The following is a 17814-nucleotide window of genomic DNA, read 5'->3' on the forward strand; positions in this document are numbered from 1 at the left end:
TGGATTAGGTAGAGGCTCCCTGGTGGCTCAGATGGTAAAGCATCTGTCTACAATGCGGGAGACCCGCGTTCGATCCCTGGGTTGGGAAGATCCCCTGGAGAAGAAATGGCAGTCCACTCCAGTACTATTGCCTGGAAAATCCCACGGACAGAGGAGCCTGGTAGGCTACAGTCCATGGGGTCGCAAAGAGTCAGACACGACTAAGTGACTTCACTTGACTTCACTTCAGGTAGAGGCTCAGACTGTGGAGTCAGGTAGGACAGGTCTTATCCCTGGTCTGCTGCTAACCAGTCATGTGGCCATAAAAAAGCTCCTTATCTTTGCTGAACCTGTTTTCACATCTTTAATAGGAGTGTAATAGCACCTTCCATGACTAAATGAATAGATACACATAAAGCCCTTCTGTTGTTGTTGTTCACTTACTAAGTTGTGTCCAACTCTTTGTGACCCCATGGACTGCAGCATGCCAGGCTTCCCTGTCCTTCACTATCTCATAAAGTTTGCTCACACTCATGTCCACAGAGTCAGTGATGCCATCCAACCATCTCATCCTTTGTCTGCCTAACACATAGTAAGCTTTCATGAAAAGTCGTATATTCTAAAAGAAACAGTGACTTCAACACCAGAAACTGGAAGAAGCCTCTGCATGGAGGTGAAAAGTGACCTTTTGCGTTTGAGGGATTTTTCTGGAATTGAGATTTTTCTGAGCTTTCTCTCCAGTCTATCCACTCACTTGCTTTGATCCTCCTTCAGGTCTTTGGATTCTTGAACTTTATCCTCTGGGCTGGAAACATCTGGTTTGTTTTCAAGGAGACCGGCTGGCATTCCTCGAGCCAGAGATATCTTTCAGACCCCATGGAGAAGCACTCCAGTAGCTACAGCCAAGGCGGGTACAACCAAGACAGCTATGGGTCGAGCAGTGGGTACAACCAGCAGGCGAGTTTGGGGCCATCCTCAGATGAGTTTGGCCAACAGTCTGCTGCCCCTGCTTCTTTTACCAATCAGATGTAACAGGGTAGTTTTGGCATTCTTCTGAAGATCGTTTCTCCCCATTCTATGTCAGTACCAGGAGAATTTTTTAAGAGTTTCAATCAATTATTAATGTGGAGAGTGTTGAATGTAAATCAGAGATCTGTCGTCCTCATTAAAGCAGAAAGGCCTGGATCATAATAAATGGCAGTTAAAGATGACATGAGGAGATATATTATTCATTACAGATGGCTAATTGGAGAGTACCTTGTTATATACATATACTTTTATGGTTGTTTTGTATGTGTGTTGAGATAGTGGAACCATTTTGTAGCTTAAAGTCTCTAGTATGTAATATGCATAAAGTAAATTAAATAGCATTGAATTTTCTTATGCTTTTTGATGTGAACGATGTTTTAATGATTTCTCTAAGACAATTTGGCGTATCACAGTGTGCATGTATTATTTTTTAGTTGCAGGCCCTGTAGGATTATGAAGTCTCTAAGTATTGGTTTCAGACAATTACTCTGTATTTTTTTTTAATTTGATGAATCAATGCTTATATGATTTAATGCATGAAAGCATTTTCTCACAAAATGAACATTTGAACTGTATGAAAATTTTCCAGTTTGCATCACAAATTTGTTAAATGGACGTTTAAAGAAATATATTCACTACATTGTATATTTGCAGGTTCGTCTCTCTGGGTTTATCTAACCCTGAATTCATTGTGAGTAAGGTTTGGAGTTTTTTTCCTCTCTGATTAGTAGATATTCAGTGTTATAGATGGTAATTGCCTGATATTTATTCTATTTAGTTAGCTAAATATTTACATTCTTGTAACTTTCTATGGTGTTTTGTGGCTTTTATCCTATGGGCCGTGAACAATGGGCCCAATAGCTGTGAGTGTTGGTGGAGTGTTCTTTCCTTACAATGATGGAGATGTGGGTGTCAGATACCACAGTCAAGATATTGTGCTGACATATTAGTTTATCAAGGATATTCTGGAGAACCTAGACCACCAGCTATATGTTTAAATCCTATTTATTCGTAAATTTAATTAAGTCCTAGATCCAATTACTAAAAATTCTCAAGTCTCAGCTCAACTTACAAAGTCCGATTTGTATGTTACCCATAAATTAAAAATGACTTCCATGAAGCAGTCTGTCATCTCATTAAATATTCCGCAGGATGTATGCATTATCAATCTTTGCCTCTTTGTTTTAACTCAATGGAAACACTAAGGCCCCACAGTGAACGCAAGCTGAGCATCTGTATCTCCAGATAAAAGTCGTTATCGATGTATAAACTTATTGTGTGATCTGTGATGTTGGAAACATTTTAGTCCAAAAGAGCCATGTGTCCTAGATGATATCTGTAAACTGTTTCTGGATCCTGTTGGATAGATCTGTATGTGATATCTCTTTGACCTTAATAAAGTTATTGCATACAATGCTGGCTGGAAAATGGAGAATTACAGCAGTAAACCCCCTGAACGTGAACAATAAGAGAACAAAGGGTAAATGCACAGTCTGTCCAGTCTCTCACCCTGTCCTTATTTTGTGAGCTCAAGGCTATTCATTCACTGAATCCGTCATTCTAGGACCTCCTGTGTACCTTCTTCTATGCAAAGCATTGGGGATAGGATAGAAATACAGACGCATGCCCCAATTCAGGAAGCTTACACTCTGTTTGGGGTGTAAATAAAGTAAAATAATCACACAGAGAATGTGTGATTACAATAATCACACAGAGAGTGTGTAATCACACATAGAGTAAAATACTCACACACCATCTACACTGTGTGTGAGAAAGAAAGGCTCAGGATTCTGCAAGAATGCTTATATCAGAGGGACTTGAGCTGCTTCGGGGAAAGTGAACAAGCTTGAATGTGCCTCAAGACAGTAAAGTTTCATGAGGACAAGGTGCGAGGAAGAATATCCCAGGCAGAAAGTAGCCTTACAGAACTCTCAGATGGCAGGAGGCAGGATGGATTTGTACAGCATGATGTGTGGGGGCTTGGAGAAGGGTGTAGCTGCTGATGGGTAGAAGGCAGCGGGAAATCCCACATGGGGGCCATGATTAAGAATTCTGTCTTTATCCTAAAGAAGCTAAAGGAAAGCACTGAAGTATTTAAGCAGAGGAAGGACACAATGAGGTTTTTTTTGTAATTCAGGTTTAGTTGCTTTACAGTTTGTTTAGTCTCTGTGCTCAGTTGTGTCCGACTCTTTGCGACCCTTTAGACTGTAGTCTGCCAAGCTCCTCTGTTCATGGGATTTCTCAGGCAAGAATACTGGAGTGGGTAGCCATTTCCTCCTCCAGGGGGTCTTCCCAACCCAGGGATCCAACCTGCATCTCCTGTGTCTCCTGCACTGCAGGGGTATTCTTGGCCTGCTGTTGTGTTAGTGCCTGCTGTACCACAAAGTGAATCAGGTATATGTATACACATATCCCCTCTTTGTTAGCACAGAGCATTGAGTAGAGTTCCCTATGCTATACAGTAGGTTCTTATTAGAAACTGTTTTTTACAAAGTAGTGTATATGTGTGTATATTAGAACCTATTTTTTACCCAGTAGTCTATATATGTCAATTCCAGTCTTGGTTGCTGTAGGAAAGAGCAGAAGACATCCTGGAGATAGGAAATAGCCTTGACCTAGCACCCATTCAGAGAAGGCAATGGCACCCCACTCCAGTACTCTTGCCTGGAAAATCCCATGGATGGAGGAGCCTGGTGGGCTGCAGTCCATGGGGTCGCTAAGAGTTGGACACGACTGAGCGACTTTACTTTCGCTTTTCACTCTCATGCATTGGAGAAGGAAATGGCAACCCACTCCAGTGTTCTTGCCTGGAGAATCCCAGGGACAGGGGAGCCTGGTGGGCTGCCGTCTATGGAGTTGCACAGAGTTGGACAAGACTGAAGCAACTTAGCAGCAGCAGCACCCATTAGGCAGTGGGCTAGGAGAATGGCCTGAGTTCTCCCCACATCCACCTCTGATTTCCTGAAAGAGAAGCTCGATTGGACTGCTTTCTTCAGCTCTGTCCAGAGGGACAGAGTGACCTCTGATTCTTACACTTCCATGAATTCTCTAAAGTGGAGAAATCCTCAGAACCAGCCTTTGTTGTTCATGTTGTTTTACCAACCTCAACAGTCCCAAAATACATTGGGGCACTGATCAGTGGAAAGCACTGCCTGGCCTGGTCCAGGTAGAGACATGATTCCAGAGTCCTCTGCAGATTTACAGTAAAATGCTGCTGTAATCCAATGGGGATTTCATTAAGCTGATTTTATCCCTTCTGGCTTTAAGAAAAGAGGAGTTAGATCTGGCCTTTTAAAAGGAGAATAATCAGTGTGGTAAGAGACCTCAGGTCTGTGTGTCCAGTAGAGCTCATTTGGCATAGCAGTGTCTCTGCTCACTAGCTGTATTTCAAGATGTGACTGCACTTTCCTGAGCCTTTATTTCTTTGAGAGGAGGTAACGCATCCAAGTAAAAAGGCTGGGCTCTGAGATCCCGCCACCTGCTGTCTACTCACCTGTCCTTTTCTTCTGCGCCTTCTCTAAAGCCTGAGGACTTACCTGAAGCCACAGCCTGAAGGCATGTGCTTCATTTGACTCTCCATAGAGATGCTGGGTCTCTTATAGATATAAGGGTAGCTTTTGGCAGAATCTCATTTACCAATATGAATAAAATCAACTGAATTCATTGAATAAGTTAATTAAGTCATGAAAAACTGTGAATAGTCCAGTTGAATGAAGAATTATTTTTTAACATGTTTGACTTGGGGTCTAAGGCTTTGCTGGCTTTCCAGGCTCAATTGAATCCTCTTCGGAGCCCATTGGCAGCAGGTACTTCTAAGAATAGCCCTGGTTCCTCCTGACCCCCTGAACCTCCATGAATCATAGACTGCTGGGCTGTTGGTTGCTCCGCTCAGTCGTGTCTGACTCTTTGTGACCCCCATGGACTCTAGCCCACCAGGCTCCTCTGTCCATGGGATTCTCCAGGCAAAAATACTGGAGTGGGTCGCCAGTTCCTTCTCCAGGGAATCTTCCCAACCCAGGGATTAAACCTGGGTGTCCACATTGCAGGTAGATTCTTTACCATCTGAGCCACCAGAGATGCCATGGACTTTGGACATTAAAAGGCCAAGATGAAAATAAAAGACTTCCTGAAAGTCCTGTGTTGCTGTGGAAAATATTTTAAGTCAAGTGGAGTATTTTCCTTAAAGGGCCAGGCCCCCTGGTTTCTCAAACAAAGCTCTTGATGGAGGTTGTAATGAGTCAGATACATTTCCTGGTGGCTGGAAAAGGATTTGCTTTTGAGCCTCTGCTATTTTATTCATATTTTCATTACCTGACCTCTTGGGGCTTAAGAGTCTAATTGGCTTATGCTGTGAACTAGACTCACCGGCTCATATGAACTCAAGTCATCTCCCTGCTTACTAGGAACAATTTCATGAAACATTGCTTGTTTTGGTGAATGAGACAAAAACAAAAATACAAACTGAGTAGTTCTCCTTATTTCGAGTATTTTCCCTTCTTGCCTGTGAACTGACGTTTCTCCTGGATGTTTTCTCCCCTGGTCTGTTCAGACTTTCTGGTCTCTTCTGATTGATTTCCACTGTCATGTTCCTTCTAGGACGTGATGCATTCCTTAGCTTACATGTTGTCCTGAGTGTTGCTGCTCCTTTATTTTTTACAAGTCGGTTGTAAATTTTGCACTCTCTGAGCTCTTAAACCTTCTATGAAAATTTCACAGTGAGTAATGACATATGTTTCCACAGAGCTTGGCAGCATGGAGCCACACACTCACTGGGAAAGTGTTTTCAAGCACAGCTGTCTCAAATGAGACCTGAGGTTCATATCTGTGTCTTAGGAGCTAAGACCTAGGTCGCTTCTTAGGCACTGATAGATGTTGTCATTAGTTTTATCAGTATTATTTGATTGTGTAAACTCCAGCAGCAAGTGTAAGCATCGGTTTGTAGTCAGATAGACCTGGATTCCTTTCTTGGTTCCGTCACTGAAATCAGGCTGTGTGATCTTGGGAAAGTGCCCCAACATCTCTGAGCCTCAGACTGTGATCCCTACAACCAGAGATAAGGATATCTATCTCTATTTGTTTTCTCTGAAAACAAATTACCACAACTTAGTAGCATAACAAACAAATTTATTATCATACTGTTTTGAAGGATAGAGAAACCCAATAGAGGTCTCCTTGAGCTAAAATCAAAAGGTTGACAGGATTCTGTTCCCTGCTGGAGGCCGCAGGAGAGAACTCATTTCCTGTCTCTTCCATCTCTTAGAAGCCATTGCTGATGGTCCTCTTTCTCCATCTTCAGAGCCAGTGGCAGCAGGTCAAGGTTTTTGCATGTTGCATCACTCTGACCTCCTCTTGGCACCCCTCTCTTTCACTTTTAAGGAACTTTGTGATTACAATGGACCAACCTGGGTAATCCAGGATAATCTCCTGCCTTTAAGGTCAACTGATTAGCAAACGTATTTCCATCAGCAGCCTCAGTTCCCTTTGCCACAAAAGCTAACATATCCATAGGTTCCAGGGATTAGAATGTGGGCATCTTGGGGGCAGTGAGGAGAGTAGCATTCTACCTACCACACTGTGCCACCAGTATAGTGTAAAATGATATAATGTAAGCAAATTTCATAGCAGATCTGCCTAGTCAGAGTGCTCAGAAGCTGATAATGATGATTAAAACTGATGGTTGTTCCAATCAGTAGCATTAACTGTGAGATAATGACCCAACCTGTAGCATTAATATGGGGTGAACAATGGCTTGTCAGTGCTCATGTATAGAGAGACCAACTTTGACAGCACTCCCAGTCAGGTAGACAGTGTTTATCACAGTTCCTGCTAAAGTGCTCTTGGAAATTAAAATGCATCATTTACAGTTGGACTCTTGAGGTACCAAAGTTTCTTTCAGTCCAGCGGATGACTGGAGAAACAACTGAATAAATACAGTGTGCCTCAATGAACTTACAGCCAGGTGGGAAAGATGACATAGAGACCTGAAATTGCATTATGTATTAATTTGTTCACTTGTACTTTAAATCTCTCCCGCTCGAATATAAACTTCATTAAGGGCTGAAACTTTGCTCACTAGATTGTGCCCACCTGTGTCTTCAACACCTGGAACAGTGGCTGGAATATAGTAGGCACTCAATAAATACTGGTTAAACAAATATAATGTGATACATTATACAGACTCTTATGTTAAAGACTGTTCATAAAATATGTAAACTTACAGATGATAAAACATATCGACTTGCCAGGGATGAAAAAGAATCTTAACTTTCCTTTGAAAAATGCCCAGCATGTTTGCAGACAGCACATAGCGATCCCCAGAAATGGCTCCCTGAAACCCTTGACCTGCATTGACTCTTGTTACCCTGTTTGTACCACCCCCAGATCACAAGCCAGGAAAGGCCTGAAGCCCACATGTGAAGGACTATCCATTGCATCATCCTGTCCCTCTGCAGCTCTTGCCCCCCATTAAGTAACAAGTAAGCAAATTGCAGGTATTGATAAACCATGGAGGAGATGAAAATGAGGGATGGAATAGAGGATTCCTGGAAGGGTGAGACATTTATCAATATATGAAAACTATAGGTGATCACAAAAGGCCCATTGAAGCATATTTTGTTAGGGAGATTAGAACCCTCCAAATAGATTCCTTCAGTGTATTAATATCTTCTGGGCTCAACATTGGCTATCTCTGTTTACAACTTGGTTATCTTTATTTGTATGCATCCAATTTCGAACATGCTACTTGGAAGCAAGAATCTCTTCTAATTCATGCAGCTATAAAGAAATGGTTCCCAAATGTGTTCCTTTCGAAAAGTAACACTTGTCCTAAATTATATATTTGAAAAGAAGCAATCTCAGAGAATATGAAGAGATAGGAATTCTTGCTGATCAGTGGTATTGGTGACAGTCATGTGGAAGTTAACTGAGGTTTCAGTTCATTTTTATTGGGTATTATTTTTAGGTCTACTCTGTGCTCTGTGAATTCCTACAAAGGGCCTAGCAACTTAAAATTGGTAGTGGGATTTTCTCAAGCAGAGGTGCCATGTAACAATTTATCATCGTGACAGGTGTTAGGAGTTCAAGGGAACTTGCTGATGCCCCACTTCCCAAAGTCAGAGCCAGGAGGAAATAGATTTTGTTACGGAAATTAGAACCCTCCAAATAGATTCTTCAGTGTATTAATATCTCTGCTGGGCTCAAGACTGGCTATTTCTGTTTACAACTTGGTTATGCTTATTTGTATCTGTACAATTTCAAACATGCCACTAGGAAGACATATTGCCAGCTGTTTCAAGTTTTTAAAGGGAAGTTTTATCAGAAACATATATTTAAACCCATATACACACTACAGTGAGAATGTAATCTAAAATAGAATAAAACAAAAGTGCTAGAAGAAAATAGATCTTGCTGGGATTCTGGGAACCCAAGTCTCTCCAGGTTAAATCACATTCTCTTCAACACAGAAGCAGCAGTGGAGATTTATATCATATTCTATTTTACTTCTTCAGTGCAGATTAGTCTCAAACTCTGACACCAGGCTAGAAAAAAACTTTCACTGAATTTGAAAAGTCATGTGCTGGAGACATAAGCTAAGAAAAATAAAGGTCTGAATGAAGGCCAAGCCCTCTAGTTCCCTGGGGGAAGACAGGAGTAGATAAGTAAGCTATTATAGATAAAATGGATAAACACCAAGGTCCTACTATATAGCACAGAGAACTAGTATCCTGGGATAAACTGATGAAAAAGAATACTTAAAAAGAATGTGGGTGTGTCTGTGTATATATATAGATAACTAAATCACTTTGCTGTACAGCAGAAATTGACACAACATTGTAAATCAACTGTACTTCAATTTTTTTAAGTGGGGCGAAAAATAATAAAGGGAGCAGGAGAGGACAGTCTAGATCCCCACCAGGACATTAGCAAAGGCTCAAAACGCTCTCATTTATTGAGCTGAGCAGTTCTATGACTTCTTCCACTCTCAGAAACACAGAAAATGGCTTGTTAGAAGTCAGGCAGCACACAGCCTCCGAAGATCCACAGTAGGGACAGAAAGGGGGAAACATCAGTCTATCATTGTCTCCCCTGGGCCCCTGGTTTTATAGTTCAGGGTTTCTGTCCTCATTTATTCTGTAGCTGGTCCTCTAAAGGATGTGAGACAGTCTCAATTCTCTATGAGAACCATGCATGCAATTTTTCTGAAACAAACAAAAATTCAGACATTCTAACTAATTCAGGTGGAGGTGGCTATAAGGGAAAGGAAGAAAAAACACACAATAAATGTGGCACAGAAATAGCAAGGAAAATTTCACTGTATGCCTTTGTATGTTCAGTTTAAAGCCTGAAAATGTGATATTTATTCAAAAATAAATTAAAAGTTTGAATGTATATCGTTAAACACTTTGAGATGACTTCAAAAGCCAGCCTTTTCCTCACATAAGCTACCATCTCAGAAAAATGCAAGCAAGCATTTCATCTTCAGGGCGAACAATCCTTCAGTCTTTCTGTCAAACCTCTTACAAAGCGTATTTTCTGAAGCTGACCCTTCTCGCCTGATTTCTTCCCCCTGTGGGCATTAAAATCCTAAATTAAGAACCCAAGGATTAACCAAAGAGATTAGAGACCCTCTTCATCAGTGAGGGATTTCCAATAATCACAGAGCTTAAAATCTTGTTTAATTAAAATCTGTGTTAATTGACAGGATAATAAGCATTGATTTTACATGTGTGTGTTAGCCACATCACAGCAATTACCTGGCATGTTTTATTCATGTGGGGGCCACAGACTGCTCCAGTGCCACCAAAACCAATCCCCTCCCCCACCTTAAGCACACATCAGAAAGATCTGCAAAATGACAGTCACCAGTGGAAAATGAAAGGCTCTCGCTTTTTCTCCCATTACATTGTAAGATAATTAAAGCCCAGACCAATAAAATGTCCAGCATTCTTATTCCGAAATTCAATTTCCACTACATCAGGACAAGCAGTTAAATGCTTTAAGCCATCTGCTGGCAGCTTCACCAGCCAGGCCCATAGCAAAGCCACACTTTTTTCTTTTTTTTTTTTTTTCATGTGGTTTTGCCAACAGTGACCAGCCAAAGAGAAGAAAGGGGGCTGACAAGGGAGCCCCTTGTACTGTCAGCAGTCTAGGGGCCCCAGTGCCTGCTGGCTTCTGGATAAGAAACCCAAAAGAACCATTTGATTGAAAACAAACTGAAAGGATATCATGTAAAATATATACCATATGAGGGTCAAATTCTGCTAGGTACTAATAGTATTTTCAGGACGCCTGAATCTCTCCCCATGTGTGGGAGTGTGTGCTGGCTGTCAGCATGAAGGTTTCGTGGCAAGGTCCCATCAGAAAGATAGGACCATCTCAATGCAGACCATTATGAGATTGCAACAGCACGGACATACAAAAAAAAAAGTTAACAAAATGTAGATATAAAAGGTATTAGAGAGGCAAGATAAATGAAGAACCATCTACACAGCATGTGGAAGCAGCAGGGATACTGACCAGAATGCATGGAATTCCATCAGTGTGAGTGCCATTATAGGCTGGGAAGCATGGTGAGGGTGTGTAAACTGTAGGTTTCAAGTCCAAGAACAGGATCTTTAGGCGAGTTACTTAACCTCTCTGAGCCTGTCCATAATGAGACTGCAAGTATTAAAATCAGCTAATGTTTCTAAAATTACTCAGGGACTTCCATTTCCGGAAGGACAGAGTAGACAAATCTTCCCTAATCCTCCTGCTTAGCACAACTAAAAACCCTGGACATTCTACATAAAACAAACAAGTCTAATAAATGGACACAACAGAGACTGTGAGGGACTTCAGGACTCAAACCACAAGCCACCGAATTCCCTAGGGTTTCTTTTTCCCTCATATATTCCACGCTAGGTGCCACCCACCCAAAACACCAAGGGCACAGGCAATAAGAGCCCCAACAAAAGCTTATCCTCTCTATACATAAAGGGACAGGGAAAAGACAGCCTAGCAGGACAGAAAACATTTAGAAAATAACTATTATTCTGCAGCCAGGCACCATTACAACTATGCCCCACTCACACCCACACCAACAAAGATCAAGTGATGCACTTAGACTCCCTCCCTCTCCAGGCTATAATGAGGGTCCCCAACCACCGCATCAGGGGATGTCAGAGGACGATGAAGAGCAGGCCAGGACCTTGATCCTCCACAGGCTATAATAACTCCTCTTAGCTGCCATGGTGTTGGTTGAGACAGTGTAGGGACCCTGGGCTTGTACCCCACCATGCCTACTAAGAGAATTTGTTGCCAGCAGATCTGCTTTAAAAAAGAGTTAAAGGAAGCTCTCTAAACATCATGTATTCTGTATTTGACATTTCTATCTTATTTATTGTGTTTCCTTACTAGAATGTGTGCTGTTAGGAGGGCAGGGCTCTTTGTTATGTTTTTTCACTCTTGTGTCTTCATTACTTTTAATAGTGTCAGACTAACAGACTGCTACTGCTACTGCTAAGTCACTTCAGTCGTGTCCAACTCTGTGCAACCACATAGACGGCAGCCCACCAGGCTCCCCCGTCCCTGGGATTCTCCAGGCAAGAACACTGGAGTGGGTTGCCATTTCCTTCTCCAGTGCATGAAAGTGAAAAGTGAAAGTGAAGTCGCTCAGTCATGTCTGACTCTTAGCGACCCCATGGACTGCAGCCTACCAGGCTCCTCCATCCATGGGATTTTCCAGGCAAGAGTATTGGAGTGGGGTGCCATTGCCTTCTCCACAGATGAACAGAAGGGCTCAGTAAATATTTGGGGAATGAATTGTAAGTTAATTTTTCTGTGTGTATTGCACGGTGCTTAGTTATAAAGGTAAGTTAATGACACTTCTATTCCATATTATTATGAAGATTATATTGAGCATATACACAGCTTTCCTAGGATATATAAAGAACTCCTACAATGCAAAAAAAAAAAAAGAGAGAGAGAGAAAGACAACCACCCGACTTAAAATTAAGCAAAGAACTAGAATAATTACTTCTAAGAAAATATGCAAATGCCCAGTAGACACATGAAAAGGTGTTTAACATCACGTACTTAAGGAAATGCAAACTAAAACCACAATGAGATAAACTTCATTAAAATGACTACTATCAAAAAAAAAAAGTGGGGAGGGAGGAGAAAAGAAAGTATTGGCAATGATGTGGAGAATAGAAACGCTTGTGCACTGTTGGTAAAAATGTAAAATGGTGCAGCTGTCATGAAAAACAGTTTGGTATTTCCTCAGAAAGAGTTTGGTGGCTTCTCAAAGAATTGAACATGGAATTACCATATGCCCCAGCAATTTCCCTCCTGGTTATAAATCCCTAAACATTTGAAAATGAGGATTCAGGCATGTATTTGTACACCATATTCAAAGCAGCATTATTCACAAGAGCCAAAAGGGAGAAGCCCCTCAAGCATCCACTGGTGGGTGGATGGGTAAACGAAAGGTGGTATATACTTATAGTGAGGGAAAGGGGAAGTGGGCAGTTATTGCTCAAGGGAGAGAGTTTCATGTTGCAAGATGAAAAGAGTTCTGGAGATGGATGGTGGTGATGGTTGCATAAGAATGTAAATACACTTAATGCCACTAAACTATACGTTGTAAATGATTAACATGGTGAATTTTATGTTAGTGCATTTTACCATAATTTTATAAAATAAAAACATACCTCCATAGATAACTAATGAGAACCTACTGCAGAGCACAGGGGACTCTACTCAGTGCTCTGTGGTGACTAAATGGGAAGGAAATCCAAAAAAGAGGGGATATATGTATACACACCTAATTCACTTTGCTGTACATCAAAAACTAGCACAACATTGTAGAGCCGCTATACTGCAGTAACATTTTTTAAAGAAATAAGTGAGATAGATTAAATTTTAAAATAAATAAAAATGTACCTTGCACCATATCAACAACATAGTAAAGACTCATTAAATGATAGAGTACAGAGATGGAATATACAATTTATAGCAGAACCACCTTGTGTTTCTTGTCTATAATTATGGCTAACAAAAGAAGATCTGGCTATAGAAGTAGGTCTCTCAGTTTTTTTGTACCAGCTTGGCAAATTCAACCAAGGAAAAGGAGGGTGTCAAAGGCTGCAATGATTTTTCCATCTCAAAGTTAGATTGCTATTGCCTGGTTACATAACACACTGTCTCAGCAGGAAAGAAAGTAAGTTGCTGGTCTCCTTTTACTGCAGAAAAAAGAACAGAGCTAGCTATAGAATAACAGAATTGGATTAGGCCTCGAAAAAAAATCAATATCTGTTATCCCAGTGCCTGGGGCCTAACTCTGTAGATTATTTAACAGTGTTTGTGACAACAAAATTGAAGAAGAACTCAGTAAACTAAATTATTCCCATCAAGTTCCCCCGCTATTGAAAAGGAAAGCAGCATCTTTACTAACAGAATTGATGACGCATTTAGTTGAAGGAGTAAGTTCTTAAGAGTGAGAGTATTCTTGCCTAGTGGGAGAAGTGACAGTGCTTGAAGGTAAGAGCTGAGCACCAGCACTCAATGCCAATGTTCCCTTAGCTGGGGGGAATGCAGTGGTGTGTGAATAAAGAGCACCATCAATGCCTGTCTCGATAATGGCTGCAAACAGAGGCAATCCAAGTCTCCTGAACTTCATCTTTCTCGAATAACTCATTTACCAAGCATTTTAATGAACTTTATTAGAGTAGAATTTTGTTTATGTATACACCCAGGTGACTTCCTCCTAGATCAAGATATTAAATATTTTCATTATCCCTGAAAGTCCCCTCAAGCTATTTCACAATCACTGTCCCTTTCAGAGGATAGCCACTATTTTATGTGTTAAATGTACACCCATGGTGGATTCATGTCAATGTATGGCAAAACCAATACAGTATTGTAAAGTAAAATAAAGTAAAAATAAAAATTAAAAAAAATAATAATAAATAAATAAATAAATAAATCCAGCTTGAACATCAAAAAAAATAAACAGTTATCTATTTTAAATTTTTATATAATTATAATTAATCATTGTTATTATAGTAATTATATTATAATAATTATTATTATAATTAAGTTTGTATAATTTTTAAAGACCACTTTACGTTTATAGTTATTACAAAATCTTGGCTATATTCCCCCTGTTGTACAGTACATCCTTGAGCCTGTCTTACTGCCATTAGTTTGTGCCTCCCACTCCCCCACGCATATATTTTAACTTCTGTCACCATGGATTTGTTTTTCTTGTTCTTGAGCTTCATACAAATGGAATCCTACAGCATATATGTTCTTTTTGTGTCTGGCTTCTTTGTTCAGTATGTGGTTCTTATGCATATTTCTAGTTTGTTCTCTTTTTATTAGTGAGTAGTATTCCAAAGAAGAAAACCCAGTAGCCAGTAAGCACTCAGTATTATTAGTCATCAAGGAAATGCAAATTGAAAGTTGCAAAAGAAATGAATTTTTAAAAGACTGGCTATGCCAGGTGTTGTTAAGGATGTAGAAAAAACAAAACTCTTGGTGGTGGAAGTGTAAAATGAAACAATTTCTTTGGAAAAGTATTGGGTAGTTTCTAAGAAAATTAAACATAATCTACCCTATAACTAGGAATTCCACTCATATACTTGGAGGCATGAGTGTGTATGTGCATAAAAATACTCATAAAAATGTTTATGGCAGCTTTATTCATAATGGTCCAAGATTGGAAACAACCCAGATACTCATCAGTTGGACAAATTGTGATATACACTGATGAATCATTTTTAAGGGCCTAATTTGCCTAAGTGCAAAACACACTCTGTCATTTCTTCTTTCAGTGGGCTTGACACCCTCTTCTTGGGGATTTCATTTGATTCTCAGGTTCCTGAGAATGAAGCAAGGAGGGAGCAGGGGACGCTGTGGACCTCCCAGTACCAGACACCAGCTTTCCCCATCTGCCAGCTTTCCCCAGCAGACATCACATTCCAGATTCTGGGTCACACAGTCATCAAGAGATGTCCAATTTCATAAACATTTCCTGAACATGATACTAGACCCTGAGAGGTAGATACAAAGATAATTAAGACATAGTCCCTGTCCAGGGAAGAGTGGTGGGGAGCATGATTCTTGGGGAGTTAGAAAGACGTGTGCTTGAACCCAGCTCTTATTAGCTGTGTGCTCTCAGCAAGCCCTGATCTCCTCATCCATGTAAGGCATAGCACAATGCAAGCCATAATCTGCCAAAGAGCGTTCTAAGAGATGCATGGGAAGTGCATAGCACAATGTCTGGCATTTACAAGGTTTTTAATCAATGTTATTTATTACTATTATTGTTCTATTGTACTGTTATTACATTTGTTTACAATTTAGTGAGGAGGAGAGACATCAACTAATTACAAAGACTGTTAGAGACATTTGAATAGAGGTAAACTGAGCTTTGGGGATCCAGAGAGAAAGAAGCTAACATGTGCTAGAAAATTCTGGTGAGATGTCTTATAGGATTTATAGAGAGTTGGGTGTCAGCTCAGGAAACAAGATCTGCAGCTCTAACATTAATGATGAAATAATACAGTGAGAGGCAACATGATATAATAAAAAGAACATCAAGATTGAAACCCTCCTGCCTTAAGTTTGAATGTAGGCCCATCCATTTATTAACCAGAGGAATTTGGACAAGTCATTTAACCCCTCTAAGCTTCAATTCTGTCGCTTATAAATGATGACAGTTCCTATTTCTAATGGTTATTGAGGATAAAAAATATATTTATCACACACTTAAGGCAATACCAGTTACTCACTACACAAATTTTAACAGTCACATTAACTGAGTGAGAAATTAAAGTCCCACACACTGCTCTTCTTGGAGTGAGGCTTTGGGTTCTTTTCAAAATGGCAACAGCAATGACCACCCTGGGGCATTTGCTTATTGTCATGACTGTTACAGTGGTTATGAGAAGCAGGGACTTTAGCAGCCCGTTCAGCCAGGAAAATGCACACCTGCATAAAAAATGTGCGTGTTCCAAGAGGTTCTGAAACTCCACAGAATGTAATCCCTGGAGTTGCTGGACTTCCAGAGCTACCAGTGAAGAAGTGAGCCCCTGGAAAGACCATAAGCTGAACCATCCAAGGCAAATGTCTTAGAACCTGACTTCTATGACTCTCTATTTAACTGGGGCTCAATAAGGAACAGGAGAATGGAACAAAGTGTGAGCGCAAACTTGGTTTAAAAAAAAAAAAAACACTCTCCTGTTGATTACTTTTTTTCTCGCTCAGGCAGTTTACCAAACATCAGCACCATTTATAAAGTGCTAATCTTCTGCTGACTCAGCTGCTGAGTCCCGTGGCCACAGCCATCAGGCAGGTGGTCTGGCGCCCTGCTCATTAAGTCCGCATGGAGTCAGTTGTCAAACTCCTGCTTACCAGCTGCACTTTTCCTTTCCTCGAGCTGTACCTACTTCAACACACTCAAATGCCATCCTTGTCTGTCAAAGGGTCCGACTGGCCGTGGGATGTTTTATAAATGTTTTTTTTTTTTCTCCAGATGCTTTGACACTATGTGCAAATAGCCTAAATGCTCCATGATATTGTGAGATTCTAGTCAAGGAAAGAAGATGTCTTATCAGCTGAACTGTCTGTAGATACTGCTATGTTTTGTTTTGTTTTGAGACTCCTAAGTTTGATTCAGTCCTGAGAAGAAAGTTATCAATAAGCCTGATTCCCAGTATCTTGCCTCCATCAGCACCATTGTCACGGTCACTGTCATCATGCTTCTTGCCCATTCATTTGCCCTTCCCTCCTATTCCAGTCTCTGCCCTTCTCTGCTCCCAGGAGGCTAATTCCTCAGACTGCATCTCCCAGGCTTCCCTTCTACTAGTTTTCTGATTGGTTTGGTTTGGTCACTGGGAGACACAGGCTGGAGATGAGAGAGTGGAATGAGCGGGGTGGGGGGTATTTCTTCCCTGTTCTCTCCCTGGTTTGCCTGACTTGCAGCCATGGCTGCCTCCCTTCAACCAAGCATTCTGTCCAGTGGCCCCTGCTCCAGGAATCCAGCCCCTTGGCTCCATCATCCTGTGTTCCTTTCTTTGCCCCTGTGAGATAAGGGTGGTCAGCCTCCCGTTGTTTCTAGTCTCTGGGTGCCTCGATACGCATGTTTATCTTCCTAACCAAGTCATCCCTTCGTGGGTGTCTCTGGTCCTGCCAGGACCCTGCTGACTCATCATCTTCATGTCATCTTCTCTGTGACTATTATTTATGGATTGTTCCTCATGTATCAGACACTGCTCTATCCAGAAGGCAAGTATTATTTTACAAATGAGAAGATAGACTTAGCCACCTGAAAGATCTTATCCCAGGTAACACAGCTAGTAAGTGGCAGAGTCGGAATTCAAACTGTTCTAGAGACTCTTTTTAAACCACCGCCAGCAGTTCTCCAATACCGTCCATATCAGAATCTTCCCGCGTGTTTGCTACAAATCCAGATTTTCAGAAACCTTCTCAGAGCTCTCTGCTGAGGAAACCAGCTGTCTGTTTTAATGTGGGCAGTGAAGCTGGCGTGGGGTCATCACCTAGACCAAGGGAGCTAATTGCGTAGATTAACTGGCAACCAGTGGCGCAGGCTGGCATTAAAACTCTGACTGGCATGGGCAACAGTAATCAGGGAGGCCAATCAAACTCTCTCTCCCTCCGCTCTTTAACTGAAAAATGCTAAGGAAATTAGTCAAGAGGTAGAGGAACAAGAGAGAAAGAAAACCGTAAAGACAAACAGGCAGTGAGTGAGTGGCATGGCCATATGGTGGAGCAGTGACTAGTGACGCAGCGTCCCTGGAGCCA

At 41.1% G+C, this 17814-nt stretch overlaps 1 protein-coding gene across 1 annotated transcript in view; it reads left to right on the forward strand.

The window, feature by feature from the left end:
• The window catches only part of SYNPR (synaptoporin), a 296608-nt gene extending 295269 nt beyond the window's left edge, over positions 1–1339 (forward strand). Inside the window, exon 6 of the mRNA XM_052639768.1 lies at positions 754–1339. Within this exon, the coding sequence (XP_052495728.1) occupies positions 754–1011 (258 nt within the window). The 3' untranslated portion in view covers positions 1012–1339. The remainder of the gene's footprint in view (positions 1–753) is intronic.
• Positions 1340–17814: the final 16475 nt, after the last annotated feature.

The sequence above is a fragment of the Budorcas taxicolor genome, chromosome 1, assembly GCF_023091745.1.
Source record: "Budorcas taxicolor isolate Tak-1 chromosome 1, Takin1.1, whole genome shotgun sequence".
Taxonomy (NCBI): domain Eukaryota; kingdom Metazoa; phylum Chordata; class Mammalia; order Artiodactyla; family Bovidae; genus Budorcas; species Budorcas taxicolor.